This window comes from Vicugna pacos, chromosome 10 (genome assembly GCF_048564905.1).
Source record: "Vicugna pacos chromosome 10, VicPac4, whole genome shotgun sequence".
Classification (NCBI taxonomy): Eukaryota; Metazoa; Chordata; class Mammalia; order Artiodactyla; family Camelidae; genus Vicugna; species Vicugna pacos.
The window spans coordinates 25,420,454-25,447,315 of record NC_132996.1 but is presented as its reverse complement, the minus strand read 5'-3'; the positions used below and the strand labels follow the sequence as shown (position 1 = coordinate 25,447,315).

The 26,862-nt window shown below is 40.0% G+C and overlaps 1 protein-coding gene across 1 annotated transcript in view; it reads left to right on the top strand.

Annotated features, from left to right (window-relative positions):
• The first annotated feature begins 8,813 nt into the window (after positions 1–8,813).
• Positions 8,814–26,862, top strand: part of UVRAG (UV radiation resistance associated) — a 253,659-nt gene continuing 235,610 nt past the window's right edge. Inside the window, exon 1 of the mRNA XM_006203319.4 lies at positions 8,814–9,142. Coding sequence (XP_006203381.2) covers positions 9,026–9,142 — 117 coding nt within the window. The 5' untranslated portion in view covers positions 8,814–9,025. The remainder of the gene's footprint in view (positions 9,143–26,862) is intronic.

Here is a 26,862-nt window from a genome sequence, read left to right as displayed (position 1 = left end):
CAGGGTGGTCAGAGCTGTGACAGGGAGGCCCCTGACCCAACGGGGGCTGCCTCATTGAGCTGAGGCCCCGGTGCCTGAGCTAGGACTCAGGGTGATGAAATTTGCCAGTGTTGCTGAAATGACAGGCTAGCCAAGAAACAAGCACCACTCGGAGGGCTGGAGTACTCAGCTTTATTATGCCAGTGGGCACAGAGGGGGTTCCGCTCCGGAGCTCTGAGCACCTCCAAAACACGTGCATGAGGTTTTACAGGGTTAATTACAAGCTTGGGGTATTCGGCCAATAGGCATGGAGCAGCCTTAGCAGCATCATTATCACAAAAGTAGAGGCAGAGAGGCAGCAAACTGACATTTCAAGGCCAGATATGTGTCTGAAAATCCAGCTGGCTAGCAGAAAAAACAAGAGGAGGGAATCAGCAAACTGACATTTATTAACTTAGATTTATGAGTTAGCCCAGCAGAACTCAGGTCAGTAATCTGACACTTGTTACACTTAGATTTACGAGTTAGGCCTAGCCTGGCTTTTCCTTCACATCAGGAAGGAGTTGGAGGGGCTGATCAGCAAGTGCAGATGGGGAGACGGCTGATTTGAACCACCAAGAGGTGGCGGCAGAGAGGTCCGCAGAGAGGTCTGTGGTGGGGCTTCACTTGGACAGGCAGGGAACTGGCTTCTTGAGATTTTAGGTGGGCAGGAGGGCAGGGCAGAGATAGGAGTTTCCCTGGAGGTGCCAACAGAGGCTGGATTCTCTAGCTCCAGGCAGGCCTCAGGCTGCAGACCCCAGGTCAGAGGAAAGGCCTGTTTTCTGATGAGTCTCAGCCACACCCCACCCAAGGATAGACATGACCCTTAGCATCTGGCTCCCAGCTAAGCCCTGGGCCTAACCTAGGCCACTCCACAAATACAGGCCAATGTTCTCAGCATTAATTTTGTGAAGACTGAATACCTACTGTGCACCAGAAACTCCACCATCTCTGCCTAAGAACAGTGACAATAACCAGGCCCTAAATCTTGGAGGGGTCATGTCACCCAAATGCAGTCAGCCCTCTGTACTCGCTGGTTCAGGCCAACTGTATGGTGCCATCTATATAAGGGGCCTGAACCAAAGAGTTCATTCGAGAGTTTTGTATCCACACAGATACCAAAGGAAGCCTGTATGTGCAGAGCAGAGGTCAGCCCTGCTCCAAGCTGTGTGTAAGGAACTCTAGGTAAATGCTGTGAACATTGCTTTGGGTTGGAAATTGTTACCTTGGGAGAGGCAACAGGAACCTCCTTTTCCAGACCCTCTGCCTTTGGACCGTGGGAGTGGGGCTGCCGGCTCAGCCCGAAGGTCGTCAGTTCATGTTTCTGCTTGTTGTTTCCAGATGTGGCCACGAGAGGGCACTGAGGCTCGTTCGGAGGCAAAGGCCACACAGTGTCCTAAGCTTCCTTTTCACATTTTGACTCTTATCTAGCTCCTACCCAGCGGTAGAAGCTAGAGATAGTAAAATCACAGCCTCCCCAAAGCTCAGAGTTAGACAAAAATTTAGCATTCATCTTGGGCAACTCCTCCTAATCCGGAAAACTTGGCACAGAGAGGCCAAGGGACTTGCTTCTAATCACTCAGCAAATCAACATTTACCAATTCCTCCTCTTGACAGAGCCTGAGGGGCTTCCAAATTGAATGCCCCTATTCTCAGGTGCTTGTAATGTAATAAGGGAGGCAGAAATGCAAAGCACTTATATTTCTAAAAACCTTTGCCTCCTTTTATATTCCCTGTCTAGGTTCTAGACGTCACTGCTGCACACTCGTCAGCAGACCCAGCCTTCAGTCCTTGTGGGCTCTCCTCTCATGCCCTTCCCCACCGCCCCACCCCACTCCAACACCTGCCCACTGATGCTGCCGCTGAAATTTTTGTCTCTCAAACCATTGCCTCCTGTCTCATCCCTAGTAACATATACTAACGAGCGTGGGATCCAGCCTGTGACACTGCCCTTACCAGCTGCATTATCATGTCACTTAACCTCTCTGAGCTTCAGTTTCCTAATCTGTAAATGAGAATAATCTATATTCCAGAGTAAAGGAGATAACATGTACCTAAATACATGATGTATAAATGAAAAGTATTCATCCAAGATTTGGCCTATAGTCCCTCATCAGGAAATGATAGCTGTCATCATCATCACCATCATCATCATCACACCCTTACTGGGCCTTCAGACCTATTAGACTGAGCTCCATTTCCAGGTCCCTCTCCAGTTCACTATTCCTGCAACGAAGTGCCCAACCTTCCTTCCTTTTTTTTTTTAATGAAAGCTTTAATGAGATATATCACATACCATAGAGCCCATCCTTTTAAAGTATATAATTCAGGAGGTTTTAGCATATTCACAAAGTGGTGCATCAACCACCACTCTCTCATTCCAGAACAATTTCATCACCACCAAAAGAAACCCCATGGCAATTAGCAGTTACTCAGGCCCTGGCTAATAGCTAATCACTAATCTACTGTCTATATGAAGTTCCTATTTTGGACATTTTATATAAATGGAATTATACAGTATGTGGCCTTCGGTGTCTGGCTTCTTTCACTCACCACAGTGTTTCTGAGGTGCATCCATGATGTTGCATGTATCATGAATCATATGTACCATATATCCTTTGAAGCACGGAAGTTTTAACTTGTGATGTAATCAAATTAATCTGGGATTTTTTTTGTAGTGTGTGATTTTGTACCTAAAAGCTATAGCCTAATCCAAATTACAAAGATTTACTTCTGTTTTCTTCTAAATGTTTTAGAGGTTTTAGCTATTACATTTAGATCTCTGGACTATTTTGAGTTAATTTTTGTATGTGGTTGAAGTGGGGTCCCATTTCATTATTTTGCATGTGGATACCCAGTTATCCCAGCATCATTTATTGAAAAGATCATTCTTTCCTCATTGAATTGTCTTGGCCCTTTTGTCCAGTCAATTGCTCATCAATGTGAGGGTTTATTTCTGGATTCTCAGTTCTGTTCCATTGACCTAGATTTCTATACGTACTCTAGTGGCACACAGTTTTGATTAGCTTTGTAATAAATTTTGAAATTGGGAGATGTGAATTCCAACTTTGTTTTTTTAAATATTATTTTGGTTATTCTGTGTCCCTTGTATTTCCATATGAATTTTAGAATCAGCTTGTTAATGTTTGCCAAAAAGGCAACCAGGATTTTGATAGAGATTGCACTAAAGCTACAGATTGTTTGGGTGAATGTTGCCATTTTAACAATATCAAGTCTTCTAGATGTTTTTCCATTTATTTCAGTTTTCTTTAACTTCTTTTTAATAATGTTTGTAGTTTTCAGTGTACTGAAATTAGACTAAATTATTTAAGAAGAGAAAGAGGAAGAACTGCATAGAGAGTTATTCTTCAGATTTTTTTTTTTTTTGGCTGTATTTTGTTGTTGATGGCAGTAAGTTCTCATCCTTTTGGCAAAATTTAGAGTCCTAAATAGTGTATTCTAACTAATGCAGGAAGTATGGTATGGGGACAGAGTTCAGGGAGCAAGAGACCTAGGTTCACACCGTCTATCTGCCACCAAGAACCATGTGACTTTGGGCAGCACCTTTCCATTTTCGGAGCCTCTTTTTAGGCTTCTGTAAAGCTGGGGCAATAATATCTACTTCAAAGGGTGCTGTGAGCATTGACTGTAGTAATGTATGTAAAGTATTTAGCCACAGTTAGTTCACTTTAGCCCTCCAGGGAAACCTTTCAGGGAAGGAAATCCACTTGCCTAAAATCATGCAGCCCATGAGTTCAGGCCCAGACTAATCTTGATTTTTTTCTGACCCCTGGCTTGGAGCTCTTTCAGTCACACCACGTCACAAACAGGATGCTCGTTCTCAGGAACCCTGGAAACCATGCCTGCCTGGTGGAGTGAAAAAGGGAATTTAGGTATCCTTCAACCAGTCTATGCCCAGGAATGCCGCCATATTCCTTTGATCCAATTGTCCTCTAACTCAGTGAAGAAAGGACACAACTTACTGTGGTTTTCATTCCTCTCCCTATCCTTGAATCTGCTCTTGACCCAGCAGCCAGAGCAGCATTTCCAAAACATAGGTCAGATCACATTGCGCCCCTGCTTAGACCCTTCAATAGTTGTGTTCGTGCCTTAAGCAAAGTCAGACCCCAGTAGGGCTCCAACACCTGGCAGGATCTGGCCCCTGCCAGAATCTCCAAATTCATTCTGTGCCATCAGGGCTGGATTAAAAACTCCAGAATCCCTAAGCACAGAAAAGATAATACCACTTTGGCTGTAGGAAATTACAAATAAAAGCAACACTAAATTGTAAAAGAAATGGGAAGAGGTCTTTGCTTTTCTCTTCTTTTTGAAATATTAATTTCTTTCCAAAAGTGTTCTCTTTCTTTTCCTCCTCCTCTCCCTCCTCCTCTCTCTCCTCCTTTCTCTGCCTACTCCCACCTGGCCTTCCTTTTAATCCCTTCAGTGTTCCCCACTCCTTCTTCAGCTGTTCCTTCTGCCCGAATTGCTCCTCTTGCTTTCACTAGCCTCCTCTGCCCAGTTAATTCCTACTCACCCTCCAGACCTCACTGTGAAAGTCATTTCCCAAGGAAAGCTTTCTCTGGGGACTTGGACTAAATCAGCCCCCTGGGTTAGATGCACTTGTATCCACTGTGTGTCACCCCAGCTGGTCTAAAACTCACCAGCTCCTGTGCTCACGCTGGCACAATTATAGTCTGTGACAGTGTGGAAACCACTGGAACCGAGGGCAAGAGGTTCCAGTCTTTGTCTCTGCTTTGCTACATACTTTGAGGGACCTTGGAAAATCTCACTTTCTCTCTCTGGGGTCACGTCCAGTGGGAGAAGTCTGAGGCCCCATGTCATCCAAACATTCACTTACTCAAGTATTCAACCATTTTCTGATTTTATTCATTCATTTCATCATTTTCTCACTGAAGCTGATGGAGCCGGTCCTCCGTTTCAGGATGCTGGGGATGCAGGATGAAGTGGAGAGCAAGAGTTCAGAGCGGAGTGGGTGAGACAAATACAAACTTCTCAGTGTATGGCTAGGCACCTGGCTACCTGTACTAAAGAGAGGTCAGGCAGTTGCTATGGAAGCCCAGAGGAGGTGGCAATTAGCTCACATCTAGGACTTTTTTGAGAAAGTGACCTTGAAGGGTTGATAAAGGAGAGGAAGAAATGCTGCCCAGGGACCCGTCTTTCAGGTTTGTTGGGCATGTGCAGGCTTTCTGGGGAATGGCCTCTTTGTTTTATAATTCTCACCTGGCCTTCTGCAACAGTCTTGTTCTTCAAAGCTGCATCTCCAGGGCGGCCTGAAGATCTTTCCAAATGACTTCCCGTTGCTTAAGATTAAGCCCGAGTTCTTAAGCCTGGTAGTCAGATTCTTCTCACCTGGCCTCATCTCCCTCTTCTAGCCTCCTGGCCTGTTGCTCCTCCAGGCAACCTCTGATTCAGCCACATTCAACTCTGAATGCTGCGTCCTCTATCTAAGTGTCTTGGCTCGCGCTGTTCCTTCGGCCTAGAATACTCTTTTCTCCTCTAGAAAGCCTTCCTGCACAACATCCTGCACTTAACAACTTCCTCTTCTGTGCTTCCATTATTCTTTATCATCTCAATGATTGCACTTACCACTTTGTACTGAAATTATCTATGAACTTCTTGTAGTCAGGGATTCTATCTGCCTCATTTCTGTAAATGTATTACCCAGGCCAGCAACCTTGTAAAGCTCTGATGAGTGTTTGACTAAACAAGTAAGTGAATGGAAGAAATAAGACTCTGTTGAAAAGAAGGGGACAGATTTAATTTATTTGGGTCTGAGACACAGAACGACCAATCTACCCTATTTTGCTTTTACCCAGTGCATCACACCCATGGAGTGTGAAGAATGAAGGGGGAGGAGGAAGAAGAGGCAACATGAATTAGAGTAAGTTTGCCTTTTTGGCTCTGCAAACTGACGTTTTGATTTTAGTACCCAACATGGCTCTAGTTAGCTGTTAAATCATCAGCCATCCCAGGGAGGGGGTATATAGCTCAGTGGCAGAGCACATGCTTGGCAAGTGTGAGGTCTTGGGTTCAATCTGCAGTACCTCCATTAAAAACAAAACAAAACACTAAGAACCAAACAGGTCTAATCCCCTGTTGTTCATCTATCAAACTCCTAAGCATCCTCTATGAATTTTGTGAAGCCTGCTCTGACCTTGCCCACCAGCCACTGTAGAGTCTGTCACTCTGTTACCACTTGACCTTGATCTTTCTTCTGTCATTGCATGTATACTGTATTGGCTACCTTTTAATCCATGCTCCTTAAACTTGGACATATGTTTTGCTAGGGGATTATATGCTACTATATAAATATTATAATTATTAAATTCTAAGTGATTACAAATATATTTATGTTGAAAAAAGTACAGCTATATTATGGAATGGGATCCAAAATAAAACAAGAAGTCTTAGAATGAAATAGGACACACAAAAATAATGATGGGTAGCATTTATTGAACATTTACTATACTCAAGGCACTGAGAAGCACTTCATATGCATTCTCATGAATATTTTGCAAGTGGCAGGCTATTTAAGTTTGTTGCCATGTCCCTAAGAGTGAGTAGCCAGCTTTTCTAGTGTCTCTGGCATGTGGGTGGAAAAGTCTGAGAAGGGTCTGTAGTTTCGTGTCCAGTTATCTGCCTGATGCAGAGTTGAATCTCAGGAAAAGCTTGTGGAAAAGAATCGCTCCTGCTCTCTCTGCTGAAATATCCTTTCTTCCCTCCCTGCCTGGTGAACTCTTATTGGAACTTCAATACCCAGGTTAAGTGTTACCCTCACTGTGAAATCTGTCTCCTCTGGCTCCCACAGCCCGTGGACGTCCCTCAGACCCAGCACTAAGTCCCTTGACTTGGGGCTTCTGGCCTCTAGAATTGTGAAATAATAACTTTCTGTTGTTTTAAGCTACCCAGTTTGTAGTAATTTGATACAGCGGTCTCAGGAAACTAATACAGCTTGGAAACAGAAAAATGTTTTCTGTGAAATTCCACCAGATCTTGGAACCAGATGAGATTTGGGATTTCCCAATTACTCTCTTCTTAACAAACACCTCACCACACACCCTACGCTCCCAGCATGAGGAACTACTCAATGTTTCAGAATAGGCGAGCGTGACATCCATCTTAGCCAGCCCTGGGATCAGATTCAAAGTATCTTCAGGTTTCTGAACACCCCTGAAAGATAGAATCCTTGCATTTTATTAAAATATTTTTAGTGCAATTATTATATGCCAGGTCCTGCACTGGCACTTTACATATATTGACTTACTAAATCCCCACAGCAATCTTGTTATTATTTTACAGATGGGAAAATTAAAGCTGAGAGACAGGAACTGCCTTGCCTAGGAACACACAGCAAAGAAGGTGGCAGAGCCAAGAGTCCAAAAGTTCCTGATTCTTGTTCTACCTGACTCTAAAACACTGTGTTCTTTCTGCTGCATCAGTCCAGGCTGTGGAGAAATTCAGAGTCTCTGGTGGGGAAGGAAGATCACTCTATAGAATGACTTGATGATGTTTATTATAGAATCAATTGCTACAGATGCTACCATTATGATCAAGGAGGTCTTCAAGGAAAAGGTGGCATTTGAACTGGGCCTTCACTTCAAAACCACATGTCCTGGTGGGGAGGGCATAGCTCAGTGGCAGAGTGCACGCTTAGCATGTATGAGGTCCTAGGTTTAACCCCCAGTACCTCTGTAAAAACAAACAAACAAAGAAACCTAATTACCTCCCCTACCCAAAAAACAAACAAAAAAAATGTCCTTATTCTCTGCCAGGCACCAGGAATTCAAGTATGAATCCGACAAGGCTCTTTCACTTGAGGAATTCACAGTATGTGAGCGAGTGTGTGTGTGTGTGTTTGTGGGAAATGTATGTGTGGCTGCATGTGTGTCACACACTTATTAAAAGACAATAGAATGCAATAGAAAAATCAGGAATTAGGTAGTGGCAAGTTTCCAGAGTGAATCAGAGCAGCCCTTTGGAAGAATCTTAGCCACAGATGAGATTTGATGGGTGAGTAAGCATTAGGCAGGAGGAGAAAAGTAGCAAGGGTTTTCTAGGGACAGCGTCAACAACCTACTCATAGAAGTGAAACAGCATTCTGTGTGTGTGGCACACCTAGAAGCCCAGGGTACCAGTTAGTGGAGTGTGAGGAGGGGCGGGGACTTGTGGGTTGGAATTGGTAGTGGGTAGAGCTGGTGGGGTTGCGGAACAAGTTTCTGGTCTCAGTGCTTCTGCGTGGTGGCTTTCTGCCGAACAGTAAAGTATTCATTTTCAGTTCCCGCACGTTGGCGACAGCCCCTCAGGAAAAGACTGCTCAGGGAGCCTGCAGTCACATACCAGCCATCGCGACCCAGCAGGCACTAAATGGGTCCTGGTTACCATGGCAACTAGGTTAGGGCGGAAGTGCCTCTCCGAACTCTCACTAATCAGGTGACTCTCCTGCCTCCTGCACGTGACAGCAGAGCCCAGGCGCACTTTCTACCTAATCTGACTCCGCCCCTCTTTTCCTTTACTGACAAATGACAGCACAACCTCGAGCAATGGTCCTTGCGACTCCCTCAGGAGACCCCGCCCCATGGTAGTGGAAGAACCAATTAGACTGGGAAAAAAAAGAAGCAACGCCCCAAGTCTCACCCTGGTTTGACAGACGCAATTTAGGCCATCCCTGAGTCCCTCCGCCCACAGCCCATTCCTGCCGGCGATGGAAAGCCCGGCTGCCCAATAGCACATCCACTTTCGGTCGTTGGATCCCGCCCCCATGGGAGCTGAACCAATGGGCAAGCCAGGTCTCGGCGGGTGGTGGGGGTTGCACTGCGGTAATATGGCTCTTCCTTAACCAGCGGCGGCGGCCAGAGGTCCGGTAGAGCGGTCCTGCCTTCGGGGTGGCGAGTTTCTGGGCTGCAGGGGCTCGGCGGGTCGTGACTAGACCGTGGTGGCGGATGCCGAAGGAGCGCCGGCCCCGCCGCTTGCCGGCCCCCGGGTCAAGATGAGCGCCTCGGCGTCGGTCGGGGGCTCGGTCCCCCAGCCGCCCCCAGGCCCGGCCGCCGCGCTGCCTCCCGGTTCTGCCGCGCGGGCCCTGCATGTGGAACTGCCGTCTCAGCAGGTAACCCCGCGCGCTCGCGGCACTCGGGAGGGGCTGGGAGGAGATCTGAGAGGGGACCCCGTGGGCGGCGGCCTGACCCTGTGCCACCCTGGAGACCCTGAGAAGTGGCCGGGGAGAACTCGGAGAGCCGAGGAGGGCTGTCCGGAGGTCGTGGGAGCGGAAGGATCCAGTGATAGTTGAACCTTTGGAGGATCCCTGAGTCCCGGGAGACCTCCCGTTACAGGAGATGGGCTGCGAAGAGACGAGAAGGACCCAGTGAAACTCCCTGGCTAGGTTGGGCTGGGGGCGGCCAGAGTCCGCTTCTCCCCCCATAGGGAGCTGGAGAGCCCCTGGCGCAGACCCTTACCTTATCCCTCCTGGGAAGGGACCGGGGGAACCCTAGTGTCACAGGAGAGAGGCAGAAAGCACTTTTCGTTTCTCAACCCACTTACTTGCGGACAAACCAGTTGGTACTCATTGCTACGCGAGTCTTCAGGATTTCTAACATTTACTTTTAATCTCTTCTTATGAAGTACTACTTTAAACTTATCAAGAAAATCCTTTGATAGTTTGGGTTTTCTTTCTAATTCTCCGACTCCCAGGAAGCACCTTTTAACAATTTAGGGGGCTGTTTGCTACTGCATTCCGTCAAATGAGTATTTGTGGAAGGAGGATTTGATGTATATATTCACGTCTTCTTCCCCCATACTTTAGCAAGGTTTAGAGAGGGCTTCTTGGATCCACACTTAGATCCACAGTATAGGCAGATAATAGAGAACACCGAATTTGGGGATCTGACAAAATTCTTTGTATCACCTCTTATTTGTAGAGTACTTCTTCCCATCTCTCTCTTGCCTTTTTATTCCCCAAGGGGAGACTTTGCAGGAACATTAACATTAAAGAAACTTAAGGAAAGTACGTTTCATCTTTCCTCCACCCCACGCCCCAAAAGTGGACCTAAGAAAAACTCAGTTATTGAGCTTTTACCATGTTGGATTTGTGCCAGGTGCTCAACTGGCTGATAGTTGATTTAATCCTCGTAACTCTAGGAGATAGCTTTGCTTTTTTTTTTTTTTTATTTAATGGAGGACTGGGAATCGAACCCTGGATCTCCTGCATGCTAAGCACTCGCTCTACTGAGCTATATGCTACTCCCAGAGATAGCTATTTTTATTAGCCCCATTTTGTAGTTTAGGAGACTGAGGTGTAAATATGTAAAATTGCTTGGCCGAAGCCTTGCAGTTAGTAAGTGATGGGGCTGGATTTCAGAATCCAGAGTCTGACTGTAGCTCTAGCACATGGTTGTTGTGCTGCAGACTTGAGTAACCTTTTCTCCACTGTCTTCACACAGGACAGAGCACCTTTCTTCATACCCTTCCTCCAACTGCCCATCCCTGTTTTAGTACTTAGGAAAGCAGAGGTTGAGGGCAGAGGTTGGGGGCAGCAAGTGATGGGAAATGGGATAGATTTGAATACAAGAAAAGTGCAAGAGTGTGGGGGGCAGTGCTAAAGGGAAGAGGAGAGCTGGAGATCATAGCTACAGTGATGGCCGTTGAGCTGAGCCCTTTGCAGAAGCAAGGGCTTTCTGTGTGGTCGAAGAGGATTTAAAAGACTGGGATAGCATGTGCCCTGGTCTTGTGGCGCTGTTGGGAAGGGAGTTTGTGGAGAATATTAGGAGTTTGAGGGTAGTGAAATTTGGATTGTATTTACGAGGTGCTGGGGAAGAGTGAAAGTCTGGTGGGGGAGACTAGCCTCTGAAATGAGCATTAGTGTGAACTTTCGTGTGTGAGGAGAGGTGGATTGTGAGAGTGATTACTGGGAGAGGCAATGATGGGCACTGTTACAGGCATCCTGGAGAAATCCTGAGGAGTCCAGAGCCAAGAGGGGTTTAGTTTGAGAGAGCTTTGGGAAAGTGTGGGATTAGGAAAGAGAAAGCATCATTTGTTTCACAGAGCCTGTTCTCTGATAACAGTTCACAGTTAGCATTGGGGAAAATAATCCAAACAAACTGTCCATGGAATAAATCCAACTGCATTTGTAAGCGTTTGTCCAATTTTTGGATTTGTGCCAATGGATGTATAGTGGCTTAAGTGTATGGCTGAATGCTCTGTAATCTCTGAGTATGGTTTTTACAGCTTTCTGGGGGTGTCATCCTTCTTGAATTCTTGGAAGGCAGCCTATATAACAAAAGCACTTTTACTTTTGCTCTTGACATTAATTTTGCTTTCAGGGTTAAAATACTGAAGTTTTTAGGATATAAATATATAACATTTAAAAAAGTAAATATTTTTGTTAAAGTGTTATCTGTATACAGTAAAGTGTACCAAGTATTAGTACATATCTTGATGAATTGTGACAAAGCAAAGCTATATAAGTACTACCCAGATTAAGAAATACAAAATTATTAGCATCTCAGAAGACCTCCTTATGCTCATTCCCATCTCTGTCTTTCCTTTTTCTCCAAAGGAACCAATATTCTGATACCTAATGTAGGAGGAAAGCTTATGCATGTTCTTAAACTGTATATAAATGAATCATTCAAAATGTGTTCTTCTTTTGCTCAGTATTGTTTGTGAGAGTCATAGAGTATGTGTGTGGGTGTGTATGTGTGTGTGTTAGTGAAACTTTTTTCTTTTAGCTTTAATTTGTTGTCTTTTTTGCCTGTGGTTTTTGTACAATTTCAAAGGGTTAGATAAATTGGAAATCCAGTTAACTTTCTTTTAAATAATATTTTGAAAATCGTATTATTTTAATAGATTCCGTGTGCTTTGATAAGGTGTCAATATTTCTAAACAGATAAACAAACCCTATTGATTTAGGATTTCTACCATAAAGTTGATTTTTTCAAAGCATAGATTCAGTGGCTTCTCCTCTCCGCCCCGCCCCCCTCAACTCCTGGCCAATTTCTAAGGCAGAGGTTTTCACTGTTGACATTTTGGGTGGGTAGGTTGGTCTAAAAGATGCTTAGCTGCCTCTGTGGCCTCTATTCACAATATACCAGCAGCACCATCTGTCCTGCCAATCAAAAATGTCTTTAGATGTTGTCAAATGCCCCTTAGGGGACAAAATTACTTCTGGTTGAGAACCACTATTCTAAGATATCCTAAGGTATATTTTTGTTTTAAGATAGAGAGTATCCTGGCTATTATCTACTCCTTTATTTCAGTGTTCATTAAGTCCCATTGATTCTAGTGGCTGTATTGTTTAAAATATTAATTTACTGTGTATTAGTTCCTAAAGTATTGTACTCCCCCCACCCCTAATCTGCTTCCAGAGATTTGTTTTGTTTTTGCCCAAAGAAAACCCACAAAATTATGTTTAAGACCTAACTTATTTTTCTTATTTTAGTCAACGTAAAGAAAACATTTAGTTAAGGCTGCCTAACTTCTGAACCTTCACACACGTGTGAGTACCATCTCCAGTCCTTAATAGCTGCTTGTGCCATCGGGACTACTACTTAATCTTTGTCTCCTTTTGCTTCTGTAGCATCTTACCTAAACTGTAATTTAAGCATGAACCAGTCACACAGTTTGAAGACTGTTTTTGCTCTTTAATTTTTGGCTGAGGTTTGTAATTAGCTACTGAATATAAGTTCATCTGAAGAGTAACTTCCTTCACAGTTTTAGGTTTAGAATCTTGAAATAAAAATCTGTGTTTTGTGGTATAGGCATTTAATATGTTCTTAAAAGCTTGATTGAGAACATTTTTTTCCTCCCCAAAGGCTTCCTCCCTTGAATATAACCTAACTACATTTCTCAGCTACTCAGAGCTGGGGAGGCTTTTTTTAGTGATTGTTTAGTGACCCTTTTTGGGTCACTATATACATAAATGCTTAGTTTTGCATACAGTTTTGGGTCCCTTGAAGTATAAATGGAAAACCCCAGATGAAGTAGTCTTAATTTGGTTTAATCCCTTCTTTTTTTAAAAAAAAATTGCAATTCATTATTTTTCTTAGACAGTTATCCATGGAATATATATGTATATATCTACCACATTTTTGTATAATAATGTTCATTTATGTTTGTTTAACTCCCATTGGTAGACTTTTCAGCTATTTCCAGTCTTTCTCTGTTACTGGGTTGCAATGAATATTCATATACAGGTACCTTTGAAATCATTTACTTAGAGGAGATATATATATATATGTATGTATATATACACATAGGCATGTACATTTCTATGAATTTAAAAAAATTTAAATTTGCATTTCTTTAATTATTAGTTATATTTTAATAGCTTCATTTATTGTATGTCAAACACTATGCCAAGTATATGAACTCATTTATATTTACATAACCCAGTGGGTTTCAGCATCTTTGCATGGATTTATGTAGCATTTTAATTTCTTTTGTGAATTGCTTGTTAATGTCTTTGGCATTAATTTTTCTGATTACTTACGTTTTTTGTTGATTTAAAGCACACTTTTCGTGTCCTTTTTTTGAGAAGGAGGTGGTGTATCTTAGGGTTATTAGCCCTTATCTCTCTTGAGTTTTTAAAAATAGTCTTTAACTTTTAGAACAGTTCTAGATTTACAGAGGAATTGAGAAGATAGTATAGAAAGTTCCCATATACCCTGTACCCATTTTCCCCTATTCTTAGCATCTGCCATTAGTATGGCACATTTGTTACAATTAGTGAACGAATATTGATAGATTATCATTAACTAAAGTCTATAGTTTATTCAGATTTCCTTCATTTAAAAAAATGGTAAAATATACATAATATAAAATTTGCCATTTTAATCATTTTTTAAGTATATATTTCAGTGGCATTAAGTACATCCTCAATGTTGGGCAACCAGCACCACTCTCTATTTCCGGAATTTTTCATCCTTCCAAACAGAAACTGTTCTCACTAAACAACTCTCCATTCTTCCGTTCCCCCAAGTCCCTGGTAAATTGTTTTCTGCTTTCTGTCTCTATGAATTTGCTTATTCTAGGCCCTTCATATAAGTGGAATCATACCATATTTGCCATTTTATGTCTGGCTTGTTTCATTCAACATAATGTTTTCAGCATTCATCTGTGTTGCAGCATGTATCAGAATTTGACTCCTTTTCTAAGGTTGAATGATACTCCATTGTATGTATATACTACATTTTGTTTATTCATTCAACTGTTGATGGATCCTTAATGTTTCCCTAGTATCCTTTCCCATCCTGCAGGCCACATTCTATTTAGTTCGACTGTCTCCTTTGCCTCCTCTTGGCTGTGACAGTTCCACAGACTTCTCTTCTTTTTGATAACCTTTACAGTTTTGAGTACTAGTGAGGGATTTTATAGGATGTCCCCCTGTTGGAATTTGTCTGATTTTTTTTTTCTTCTTCTCATGATTAGACTAGGATTATGGATTTTGGGGAGAAAGGCCAGAGAAGTAAAGTGCTGTTTTCATCCTGTCATGTCTAGTGAACGTGCTGTTGACATGACTTACCAATTCTACTGTTAACCTTCAGCATCACCAGTGAGGCCGTGTTTGTCAGGTTTCTCTGCCAGAAAGTTACTCTTTCCCACTCACTCCTCCACACTGTCCTCTGTGGGCGGAAGTCACTCTGTGCTGTCCATGCTTAAGCAGTGGGGATTGATGCTCCCCTCCTTGAGGGCAGTATCTACATAAATTATGTGGAATTCTGTATGGGGGAGTTCTATCAATAATCACTTCCTTTTACAGATGAGGAATCTAAGGTCTGGGTAACTTTCTCAAAGTCACACAGAGTGTCAACACAGGGACTGCAGCTTCAGTCTTTGATGCTCACCCTCATAGGTACCTATTCTTTGCAGGGTTCTGGTGAAAAACAAAAGTTGTAAGTGACGTGGAAGGCTGAGACCGTCATGCTTTCTATTTTATCTCCCACAGCACCTGTACATAGTGCTGTGCTGATAACATAGAATTCAGTATATTTTTTATTTTAAGATTTTATTTGTATGTGGGTCTTTCCTTTGAAGAATTTAACAGCCTAGAGAGAGGAAAGAAATGGGGTTAAAACACATACAAGAAAAAAATGTTAGAAGCGTGAAAGCTTTCTAAAGCTTAATTAGGTGTACGTGATCTGTATTTTCCCCTTACGTATCTGTTTATTAGATACCTTACTTCTGTCAGTCTAATCATCTTTTTGTTATGTTTTCAAAAGATCTGTTTTGTTGACAAGGCCACTGAAGGCAGAGAGAGAGCTGTATCTTATTGGGAACATCTGCCCTGTGTGCAGTGCAGTTCAGTACATTTACTTATTCCTTCTGCAAGTATTTGTGGAGTACTTCCACAATTATTCCTTCCTCATGACTCAAATAAAGAAATAATATGTAGTTGTGTTGTACAGCTATAAAATAAAATGACAGCAATGTTTGAGCTGCTTTGGTTCTTGTAAACAAAACTGTATGAGGAAGCTTCAGAAACAAAGAAAGTATTAGCATCCTGAAATCATTATTTTTATGTGATAAAATGCCATTAGGAATTTAAGGGTTTTGTTTGTTTGCTTTTTGTTTTCTTTGTTTGTCCTGTGAAAATGTTTAGTTTTCCTTTGAAAAGAAAAGCTATGATCTTATTTAGTGTTTACTTTAAAATTTCTCTACTGGGTCACAATTCTTAACTTTGTGGCAGAAAATTCAGAAGTGAAACTGACTGGAAATAGAGTAAGAGTAGAATTGAAACTAGTAAATTGGGCCTGAGTGCGTGGTAAAAATGAAAAAAAAATTAGGTTTTCATAGTTTCCAAATGTATATTTTTGATAATCTGTGTATTTTCATCTGTCAGACATATTACTACTAGTGGGAAAAAGAAGTATTTGTCATTTTAAATGAATTAATGAATGAGTGCGGCTACAAACTCGAGGTGTTGTAGAAGAATTAAAGGAAGATTTATATTAAGTGAAGGGTTGAAACATTTTAGGCTTTATACTTTATTTTAGGTTTAATGCCATCAGTAATGTCTCAGTTAAGTTTTTTTTTTTTCATGTCTTGTATTTTAGGAGTTGTATTCTTAGATTGTACAGATAGAGGAGCACGTGGAGAATGGAAACTTGACATTGGAATTTTTTCAGAAATGTAATTCCTTGTATATCTTCTTGGTTTAGTGCTATATGATCTTGTTTTCCATCTTATTTTGAGATGGAAACATGAATTCTGAATCATAGAATTTTATAGATGTAAAATCTGAAGCCCTCAGAGGTAAAACTGTTCCCCTGGCTGGAGACTTGGTCACTCTGTTTATTCCCACCCTCAAGCGTTAGTTTAACAAATCTGTATTGAGTGCCCTGCTCCTCCTGCTAGTGGCAGAGACCTGACCAGATTCTGGGTCTCTCATAAGAAGTTCCACTGTACTTGGCTTGGTGTTTTGAGAACTTGTTTGTCTTAAACTTATCTCTGTGCTTTGACACATTATCCCTACAACTTTGGGGGATTTTAGGCTAAATTAAAATGTGGAAAAGGCTGTCTTTTAAACTTCTTTACAGGATAAGCCCTCAGACCCCACCCCCTGTCCTCTTTTATGGTGGGAATTAGTGAAACTTTAGAGTGTCCCTCTGTAATTTGAGTGATCAGTCTTCCTGTTTTGTCCCTGGGTACTTTCCATGTCTGTCTTCTTTTGAATTTTCCATCAAAAAGTCCTGATTCTTTACCTCTTTAAATTTCTGAAACGGCAGCCATCTGGTGATTGTGGTTTTTTTGAGGTCAGGAATTTTATTCTGTGTAATATTTGACCACGATGCCATAGACCTCATTTACTAGTAATGTTGTTAGGCATTGAAAACCTCGAATCAGGTTTATTTCTTGGTGGAGAAACTGAGACAGCTGATGCTAGAGCTGAGCATTAGAGCCCAGCAGTTAGGGGTCTGTTTGTTGGTCCATTGAAATATTGGCACTTTTTCCCAACTTGGTTTTTAGAATGTCCTATAAGATGCAGTCAGACTTTTTTGAAAGTAATGAGGAAAACAGGGAAGCTGAAACTGGTAGCTACCTTTGGCTTTTGTCAGTAGACTTCTGGGTAAGAAAAAAGAGAAGATACAAAAGAGTGAAAGTGAAAATCAGACCTTTATATGGTCTGTTTTTTTCAGGGGAAACTTGGTCCTCTTTTAACAAGACTATACTGGTTTTTTTTTGACTAAGGGCTTAACTGTGAACTGCCAGTAGTTGATGTGTTCATGTTAGCCTATGTCAAAACTAATTCTAGGTGCAGAAGTAGAAGAAACTGACCGAGTCATCCATTTATTCAACAGATACTTATATAAAGTACCCCCTCTGATTTGTAGTAAGCGCTCGATTAGCAACTATATGTCTTCTTTCCTCCAACCTACTTATGTCTTTCAGGGGATTTCCTGTCATAATTCTAGTCATTTTTTGGTGTAAGAGCTAATACAGGAAAATAAAACTTTAAAAAAAATACAGTGTGAAAATAATTTAGCAGTATGAAAAAAACTTTTAAAATTTTGTCTACCTTGATGAATGGAATGTCATTGAGAAACTTGGTGCTTCTTTCATCCACTAAAATGTTAATATTGAGGTATATGTGACAAGCAGCAACATGGGGAAGACTCTTAATTTTTCATTCTGAAACTAGATCACAAAGCAAGAAAGGCAGGTAGGCCGTGGGGTGCTCATTTCAGGTCTAGGATATTTTAGATGACTGTACTCATTACGGGATAAAATTGGTTCCATTTGTAGAACTGTGTATATAGTAGGCTTGTTTTCATGAATTGACTTGGAGTTTCTCCTACATGGAAGAAATATAAATATAAAAATAAAGAACAGATGTCCCAGTGCTCTGGAGTGACTGGCTTACTTTTGATATTCATTTATTTCTATCAGAAGACATCAGTCTGATCATTAAATGGGGACACTAGAATTACAGAATTTCTTAATTGCATATTAGCTTCCTTTTTTTGTATTTTACAAACTCAGCAATTTTAAAACTACTTGAAAACTATTAAAAGTTTTTCCTCACTATTATTACCTTAATTTTCAAGAAAAGGTTACACTATCAGTATCCTTTTTAATGAGGTAGCAAAAATAGGCAGTGCGTTTTAGATGTTATATCACATATAAAAAGAAAATAAATTGGTACTTAGAAGTAAACATAAAATCTGTTAAAATGGAAAATTTGATTAATTGTTACTAAATTTCTGCTGTGTACCAAATTCTGCATTAGACTCTTGCATATGTCTCTCCAACTTCTCTTATTGTTGGAGTACCAGAGTATTTTTGAATACAGTTTTATAATTTCCTAAAAGGAAATAATTATTTCTTTAATATGGTGCGTTAGGAAGACTTGTAAGGCTGGTTCTGGGTGTAACTAACTGAGAAAAGCACTGTGTTCTGGTCTTCGGTTCTTAACTTCACAGTGGGAAGATTGGGTGTCTGTATCTCTGCGCATTTTTAACCTCTGTGCCTCCATTTCCTCAGTTGCAGTTGCTTTACTTTTTGTCCCTAACGTTTTCATTCCACAGATACTGTGCTCAACGCTGTTATAGACTATCATCTGTTCAACAGCTGTAATTTTTTTGAGTTTCTGCCATGTACATCACAGTGGTGAAGAATATGGATTCTAGAGCCTGATGTTTAGTTCAAATCCTGGTCCCACAGTTTCCTAGTTGGTAGTCTGGAAATTACTTAATCTCCCTCTGCCTCAGGGAGGCTCAGATCATATGGCCATTTTAGTAGGTGTGTAGTGAGTGGTATCTTGGTGTTTTAGTTTGCATTTCCCTAATGAGAAATGAATGTGGAGCATCTTTTCATATGCTTATTTGCTATCTGTATATCTTATTTGGTGAGATAGGTGTCTGTTAAAATCTTTGGCCCATTTTTCAACCAGATTGTCTTTTTTTTTTAAATTGAGTTTTAAGAGTTCTTTGTATATTTTGAGTAACAGACCTTTGTCAGATTTGTCTTTTGCATATATTTTCTCCCAGTCTGTCGCTTGTCTTTTCATTCTCTTGGCATTGTCTTACACAGAGCAGACTTTTTAATTTTAATGAAGTCCAGTTTATCAATTATTTCTTACATGGAGCGTGTTTGGTGTTGTATCTAAAAAATAATTGCCATTCCCAGGGTCACCTGGATATCTCTTATGTTATCTTCTGTGAGTTTTATAGTTTCACGTTTTACATTTAGGTCTATAATCCATTTTGAGTTGATTTTTATGAAGGGTGTAAGGTTTGTGTCTAGATTCTTTTTTTTGCATATGGATGTTCAGTTGTTGTTCCAGCACCATTTGTTATTTAAAAGGCCATCTGCTTTGTTGTATGGCCTTTGGTCTTTTGTCAAAGATCAGTTGACTATACTTATGTGATCTATTTCTGGGCTCTCTATTCTGTTCCTTTGATTTACTTGTTTCTTCTCTCATCAGTAACACACTGTCTTAATTATTGTAGATTTATTGTAAGTCTGGAGGTTGGGTAGTGTCAGTTCTCTAAATTTGTTCTTCTCCTTCAATATTGTGTAAGCTGTTCTGGGTCTTTTGACTTTTATAAACTTAGATTCTGTTTGTCAGTATCCACAAAATAATTTGCTGGGATTTCGATTGGGATTGCGTTGAATTTATAGATCAAGTTGAGAAGAATTGACATCTTGACAATACTGAATCTTCCAATGCATGAATATACAATGTATCTCCGTTGTTTAGTTCATTTTTGATATCTTTCATCAGAGTTATGTAGTTTTCATTTTTTTGGGGGTACTAATGTAAATGGTATTATGTTTTTAAATTCAAATTCCACTTGTTCATTGCTGGTATATAGGAAAGCAGTTGGCTTTTGTAAATTAGCCTTGTATCCTACAATCTTGGTATAATTGCTTAGTTCTAGGAGGTTTCCTTTGGTCGATTTTCTTAGATTTTCTACATGGACAGTCAAGTCATCTGTGAATAAAGACAGTTTTATTTCTTCCTTCCCAACCGCTATACCTTTTATACCTTTTCTTTTCTTAGCTAGGACTTGTTTTTCTTTTCTTTTTTAAACTTTCTGTTTGTTTAGAATTTCAAGGTTATTGAAAAAATGTAAAAATAAAACTTGTACAGGAACACCTTTATACCCTTTACCCAGGGTCATCTATTGTTAACTTTATTCCATTTGCTTTATCATGTGCAACTCTCTCTTCCGGTATACATACAGATATAGATAAGTATTTTTGTATGTGAATCATTTGAAGTTACGTACACCATGACCTTTTATCCTTAAATTCTTGAGTATATATTTCCTAGAATAGATATGTTGTCTCTTATATCCACAGTATAGTTACCGGTTTCAGCAAATTAACATTCATATAATACTTTTATCTGATCCGTGGTCCATATTCTGTCAGTTGATCCCATAATGTCCTTTATAGAAAGTTTCCTCCTCTAGTTCATGATCCAGTCTCGAGTCAGGTATTGCATTTAGTCACCTTATCTCTTCTTAAGGTAGAGCATTTCTTCAATTATTATTATTATTATTATTATTATTATTATTATTAGTCTCTTTAATGTCAGTGTCATAATACAAACCCCTTCCTCTCTTTTTAAGATAGACCATTCTTCATTTTCTGTTTAGCTGATGTTTCCTCATGATTAGATTCAGATTATACATTCTCAATTGGAATTTCATATGTGGTGATATGTCCTTGATAGGGTATCACTTCTGGAAGCACGCGATCCCCATTTGTCTCTCGTTGGTAATGTTTATTTTGGTCACTCAGTCAAGATATTATCTGGTTTCTCAACTATATAATTCTGTGTGTGTGTGTGTGTCTGCCCTTGCAACTAACTAATAAACAGGAGACACTTAGGGACCAGGCATATATCCTACTCCTCCTATTCTAGGTTTATCACCCACTGATAATTTTTGTCTGAGCTAATCTTGGCTGTGATTGTGGTAAAACAATGATTTCCCTGCTCTTAGCACTCCCTCCACCTTTACCAGTCTACCCTTGGCATTGAACCGGAAGCAAGAGTGGAAGGTTAGTTTTGAGGAGAGACTAGTGGTGAGAAGAGTGATTAATAAGAGTGGTGGGGAAAGAAGACTGCCGATGAAGTTTCTAAATAAGGTAAGACTGAGGCCTGAGCTGTGCGGCAAGGTGAAACAGTCATTCATTCATCATTCCTTTAGTCTATCAAGTAACATTCGTTGAATATCTGTGTGGCTCTACAACAGCCACATGGGATAAAAAGACAGTTTTGGTGCTTAAGGAGCTTATAGTCATTGAGGCTACAGAAAGGCAAAGAGTTGTGATAAAATATAACTGCTACTAAAAGCTATAAAATACAACTTTAAATGTTACTGTACACATAAGGCTGCTGTCTTATGGCACAGTGAAATATCTAATCTTACCTATGGTTTACTCATTAGTTCATCCATCAGACACTTACAGGCACCTACTTTGTGCCAGGCCTGTGCTCAGCGCTGTGGGTACAAAGAGGAATAAAACTTGGTTGCTGTATTTAAGGATCACCCCTCTTTTGCGGGGAACACAGGCATACGGACATTGTCAATAAAGTATGATTGTGGTGGGTGCTGCGATGGTGGCATGTACATAATATAATATATATACATGGCATGGATGGGAGAAGTAATCATCTTGGTTTGGGGCAGTGGTTTGGAAAGGGAGGTCAGGAAGGATGAATCAAAAGTAGTGATTGTGAGTTGGATCTTGATGAATGATTTGACGCTTGTCCACTTAATTGTAGACGTTCATTTTAGTCCAACTTTGTGATTACACTTGCTGTCATGTTTTCCTCCAGCCAAGAATCATGGCTCGTTGTCACACACTGTTACAGAAATACCCTTTACAAAATTACTCATGAATGAATTCTCCACTCTTACCTTTTTTTCTTTCACCATGCTGCCTTGTGTTTTTAGTAACTAATCTCTTTAAAACCTCTCTTACAGAATTTTTAGCACCAGTAGTTAGAACCATCCCCCCTATTTAACAGGTGAGAGAATCAAGGCCCAGAGAAGAATGTGGAAGAGCTAGAGTTCACACCCAGCTATTTTGGTTCTAAATTCAGAGCTTTCCCCACTGTCTTACTCCGTTTGCTTCTTGGATTTAAAATACAGTTTTCCGGGGGGAGGGTATAGCTCAAGCACTAGAGCACATGCTTAGGATGCATGAGGTCCTGGGTTCAATCCCCAGTACCTCCTCTAAAAATAAATACATAAATAGACCTAATTACCTCCCTACCTAATTACAAAAAAAATTTTTAAAAAGTAACAGTTTTCCAATTTCATCTTTGTCTCTACCTTCACAAACTTGTATAGCTGGAGTTAAGTGGATAGATTTTTGAAGCTACAGGTAAACTGATCACTAAAAGCTGAGGAAACTGTAAGGTGATTGATGAAAATAGTAACGTTACTAAACTGTCATACATGCCAGCACTGTGTCTAAGTGCTTTGCAGTTCCTTCATTTACTCTTCATCACAGCTCTCTGAGGTAGAAACTGTTACTAGCTCCATTTTACAGGTGAGATATCTGAAGCTCAGAGAGTTTAGTTACATTCTTAAGTGAAATAGCAGGGCTGGGACTCAAACCTAAGTCTGCTGAGTTTATACCACAACACAAAAACAATGTTTGGCATAATTGGAGTAAGTGGCTCACAATCTGATTTTGAACTGAAGCACACCCTGTTTGTTTTTTTCAGGTTGATTTGATTGAACTCCGTTGGTAGATGGGCGTCTCTAGAACTGTTTACCCCAGTGCTATGTTGTACAGGCTGTTGCACAGGAGTTAGTCTTCATGTTGTGGGTGTCTTAATCTGTTCATCTGTTCTTGTGGCTGAGTATCTATAAAAGTTTTCCTATATTATTTGCTTTTAAAAAAGTCAAAGCTTCTTGGTGCAGAAATGGAAATGGGGCAGAGACCCATTTTAATTTAATGTTATTGCATTTATGTAGGAGAAGTATTCAGAGGTATTGAGTCTTCTGTTTCATTGTGTGGTCCTGGCATATCATGGTTACTCAAGAAATCTTGAAATACTTTGGTTTGTTACGGTACAACGTACAGGAGAGAATTATGAAGACATGAGGTTGTTTGTGAATGTTGAGAGCTTATTGGGACAGATTGGGATCAAAGATGGTACTAGAAAGTAGATTGAGGGCCTTTGGGTTTTTTTAGTAAAGCTTGTTTTTAGTGGGAGGACCTCATTAGATACAGGCAACCTGGGTTAGTTCTGAGGCAAAGAGAAGGAGGTAATGGGAAAGAAATAATGGAAACGAAGATGTGAAGCATCTGTGTTGGAATTACCAAGTTATAGTTTGCTAATCTTGGTAGGTTTTAAGCATAGATTTTTGCCTGAAATCTTAACATTTAGTGCTTTATAATGCCTTGCACTTTCTTAAGGAATTATGAAGAGTTTACTATTTGTAAGTGAGCTCTTGTTTGCAGAAGAGGAAGTTGATGCATGCATAAAAGAAGGAAGCTGGTTTTTCATAGTATACACAGCAGTCGCTTCAGGGCAATGAGTGAAAAGTGTGGAAAAGAAGAAACATACGCCAGAAATATTGTGAAGAAAGAATTGATGGGCTGGATGGCTGATTAGAAGCGGAAGTGGGGGCAAGGGCATCTGCCAGGCAAAGATGTCTCAAAGGTTTTGAAACTGGATTTCAGGGAAGCAAATACCTAGTGTACATGCACACATGTACACGTAGCCTAGGAGAGCAGCCTGGGTCCAGATCTTGATTTTGCTGCTTGCTGACAGTGTAAACGTGGGTAGGCCCCTTTACTTAGGGCCCCAGTTTTATTATCTTAAAAGTGAGTAAAATAACTTAGATTCATGCTTATTAAACTCAAAATGTGCATCCATATCACCTGGGGATCATGTTAAAAATGTACATTCTGATTGAGTGAGGTCTGTAGTGGGACCTGAGAGCCAGCATTTCCATCAGATGCCCAGGTGATACCCAGTAGCAAAGGCTTAGATAACCCTTGGGATCATTCCCAGTTCTGCAGCTCTGTAATCCTGGTTATGGAATGTTTGTCCTTTGGAGATGTGTTATACTCTTGTGACTTTTATCACCTCTGTTTAGATAGATGAATTCTAAATCTGTCCCTTTACTTCAGATTAGAAATGCCTAAACCAATTTGTCATTTTATACTGATAACCACATCCCTTTCTTGACATCCCTATTTTTGTTAATACTTTGTATTTATAAAGTACTTCACAATTTTTCAGAGAGCTTTTATGTCCATTATTTCATTTGATCCTTAAAATAACCCACAAAGGTAAGCATGCAGGAAGTATCTCCATTTTATGGAAGAGGAAACAGACTCAGAGAAAGTAAGTGATTTGCCCACTAGTGAGTGGTTAGAACCACCCTGGAGTTCAGGATTTTGACTCTAGTTAAAACTTGAGTCTGTTAAAACTGTGTCATACTGCTTCTGGTAATGGCTATCACAGATACCTGTGCTTAAAGGTTGGTTGTCATCTCTGTTTTTTAAAAAAGATAAATTTAGTTTTATTTTAAAAAATAGATAATCATGTGGATCACAATTCAAAGGTAATTCAAAGAGGATGCAATGAAGAGTCCCCATACCACTCTGTGCCCCAAATACCCATTTTTCCCTTCCCTTAGGCAACCAGTGTTATATTTTATGCATCTTACATAATTATATTCTTTTTCCCTATGAACACAAATAATAACTTGTTAAACATACTGTATAAATCGTTTTGTACTATTTTTTTGAAAATGAATAGTCTATCTTGATATGTTCCATTATCAGTGCTGAAAAAGCTGCCACGTGATTTATTCTTTATGGCCCCATAGCATTCCACTGCAGGATATACGTATTGTAATTTAGCTAGTCCCCTATGGTTGAATATTTAAATTATTTCCAGTTTTTGCTAATGTAAACCATAGTGTATTACATATGTCATATTGTGTATCTGCAAGTGTATTTTTAACACAAATGCAGAAGTGGAATTGCTGGGTCAGAGAATATATGCATTTGTGATTTTGGTAGATAGTGCCAGGTTGCCATCTTAGAGGTTTTACCAATTACACTTTTTTCAGCAAAGTGTCTGTTTTCCCAATGCCTTGCCTCTGAATATGTTATCAGACTCTGTGGTCTGTGCCAATTTTAGTGTAGTTTTAATTCGCATTTCTCTTATGAGTGAGGCTGAGAATCTTATTGAAGCGCTATTTGTATTTTCTGTGAATTATCCATTAACATTCTTTGCCAGTTTTTCTATTGTGTTGTTGGACTGTTTTGTTACTGACTTCCATGAACTCTTTATGCTTTAGTGAAATTGTCTTTGTTATGTGAATTAAATTTTTTTCTTAGGTTTTTTTCCCTTTGACTTTGCATATGATAGTTTTTGCCATGCATTATTTAAAAACATTTTATATGGTTAATTCTGTTGATTTTTTTTTCTTTTTATAGCTTCTGAGTTTTATGTCATTCTTATACCTTTGGGGTTTTAAAAAAATTCTTTGTAGTTTCTTTGGTACTTTTATACTTCAGTTATTTACATCTGAATATTTTTAAGCTACTGGAATTTGATATAAAGTATAGGGTATGTTTCCTATATATATATACGCATGTTTCTTTTCTTTCCTTCCCTTTCCCTTTCCTGATAGCTCTATTGCTTAACACCTTTATTGATTAGTTCTTATTTCCCTAGGGGGCCCTTTAACTCCTTCAATTCTTTTATTAATCTTCTCTTCATTCTCAATTATATCCATTATCTAATTAGTCTCCTCGTTAAGCCCATTTTTGTCTTTAGGTTCCTATGTAGTCTTATCCTTTCTTTCTGTTCTTATTGATATTACTTTAAAACCTTTTTTATTATGAATATTTCAATGAATAATGAAATATACATGTGTATATTTCTATGACTAAATATTACACTTAATAACTGTCACCTCCTGGTAGATCTTGTTTTATCCATACACCTAACTACTTGTCCTCCCTCCTTCACCCAGTTATTTTGAAGCAAAGTACAGGCATGATGTTACTCTTAACACTTGGACTCCTGAAGCTGTCTTCTGTCTTCCAGTTTTTATCCTCCAGGTCATCCTGTGTAATTCTGTGTCTCTCTTTTTTGGACTTTTTGTTTTTTTCAATTGAGTTATAGTCATTTTACAATGTTGTGTCAAATTCCAGTGTAGAGCACAATTTTCAGTTATACATGAACATAATATATATTCATTGTCACATTTTTTTTTTGCTGTGAGCTACCACAAGATCTTGTATATATTTCCCTGTGCTATACAGTATAATCTTGTTTATCTATTCTGCATATGCCTGCTAGTATCTACAGATTTTGAAATCCCAGTCTGTCCCTTCCCACCCCCTGCCCCCTTGGCAACCACAAGTTTGTATTCTATGTCTGTGAGTTTGTTTCTATTTTGTATTTATGTTCATTTTTTTTTAAGATTCCACATATAAGTGATCTCATATGGTATTTTTCTTTCTCTTTTTGGCTTACTTCACTTAGAATGACATTCTCCAGGGGCATCCGTGTTGCTGCAAATGGCGTTATGTTGTCAGTTTTTATGGCTGAATAGTATTTCATTGTATAAATATACCACATCTTCTTTATCCAGTCATCTGTTGATGGACATTTAGGCTGTTTCCATGTCTTAGCTATTGTAAATAGTGCTGCTGTGAACACTGGGGTGCAGGTGTGTTTTTGAAGTAGGGTTCCTTCTGGATATATGCCCAGGAGTGGGATTCCTGGGTCATATGGTAAGTCTATTCCTAGTCTTTTGAGGAATCTCCATACTGTTTTCCACAGTGGCTGCACCAAACTGCATTCCTACCAGCAGTGTAGGAGGATTCCCTTTT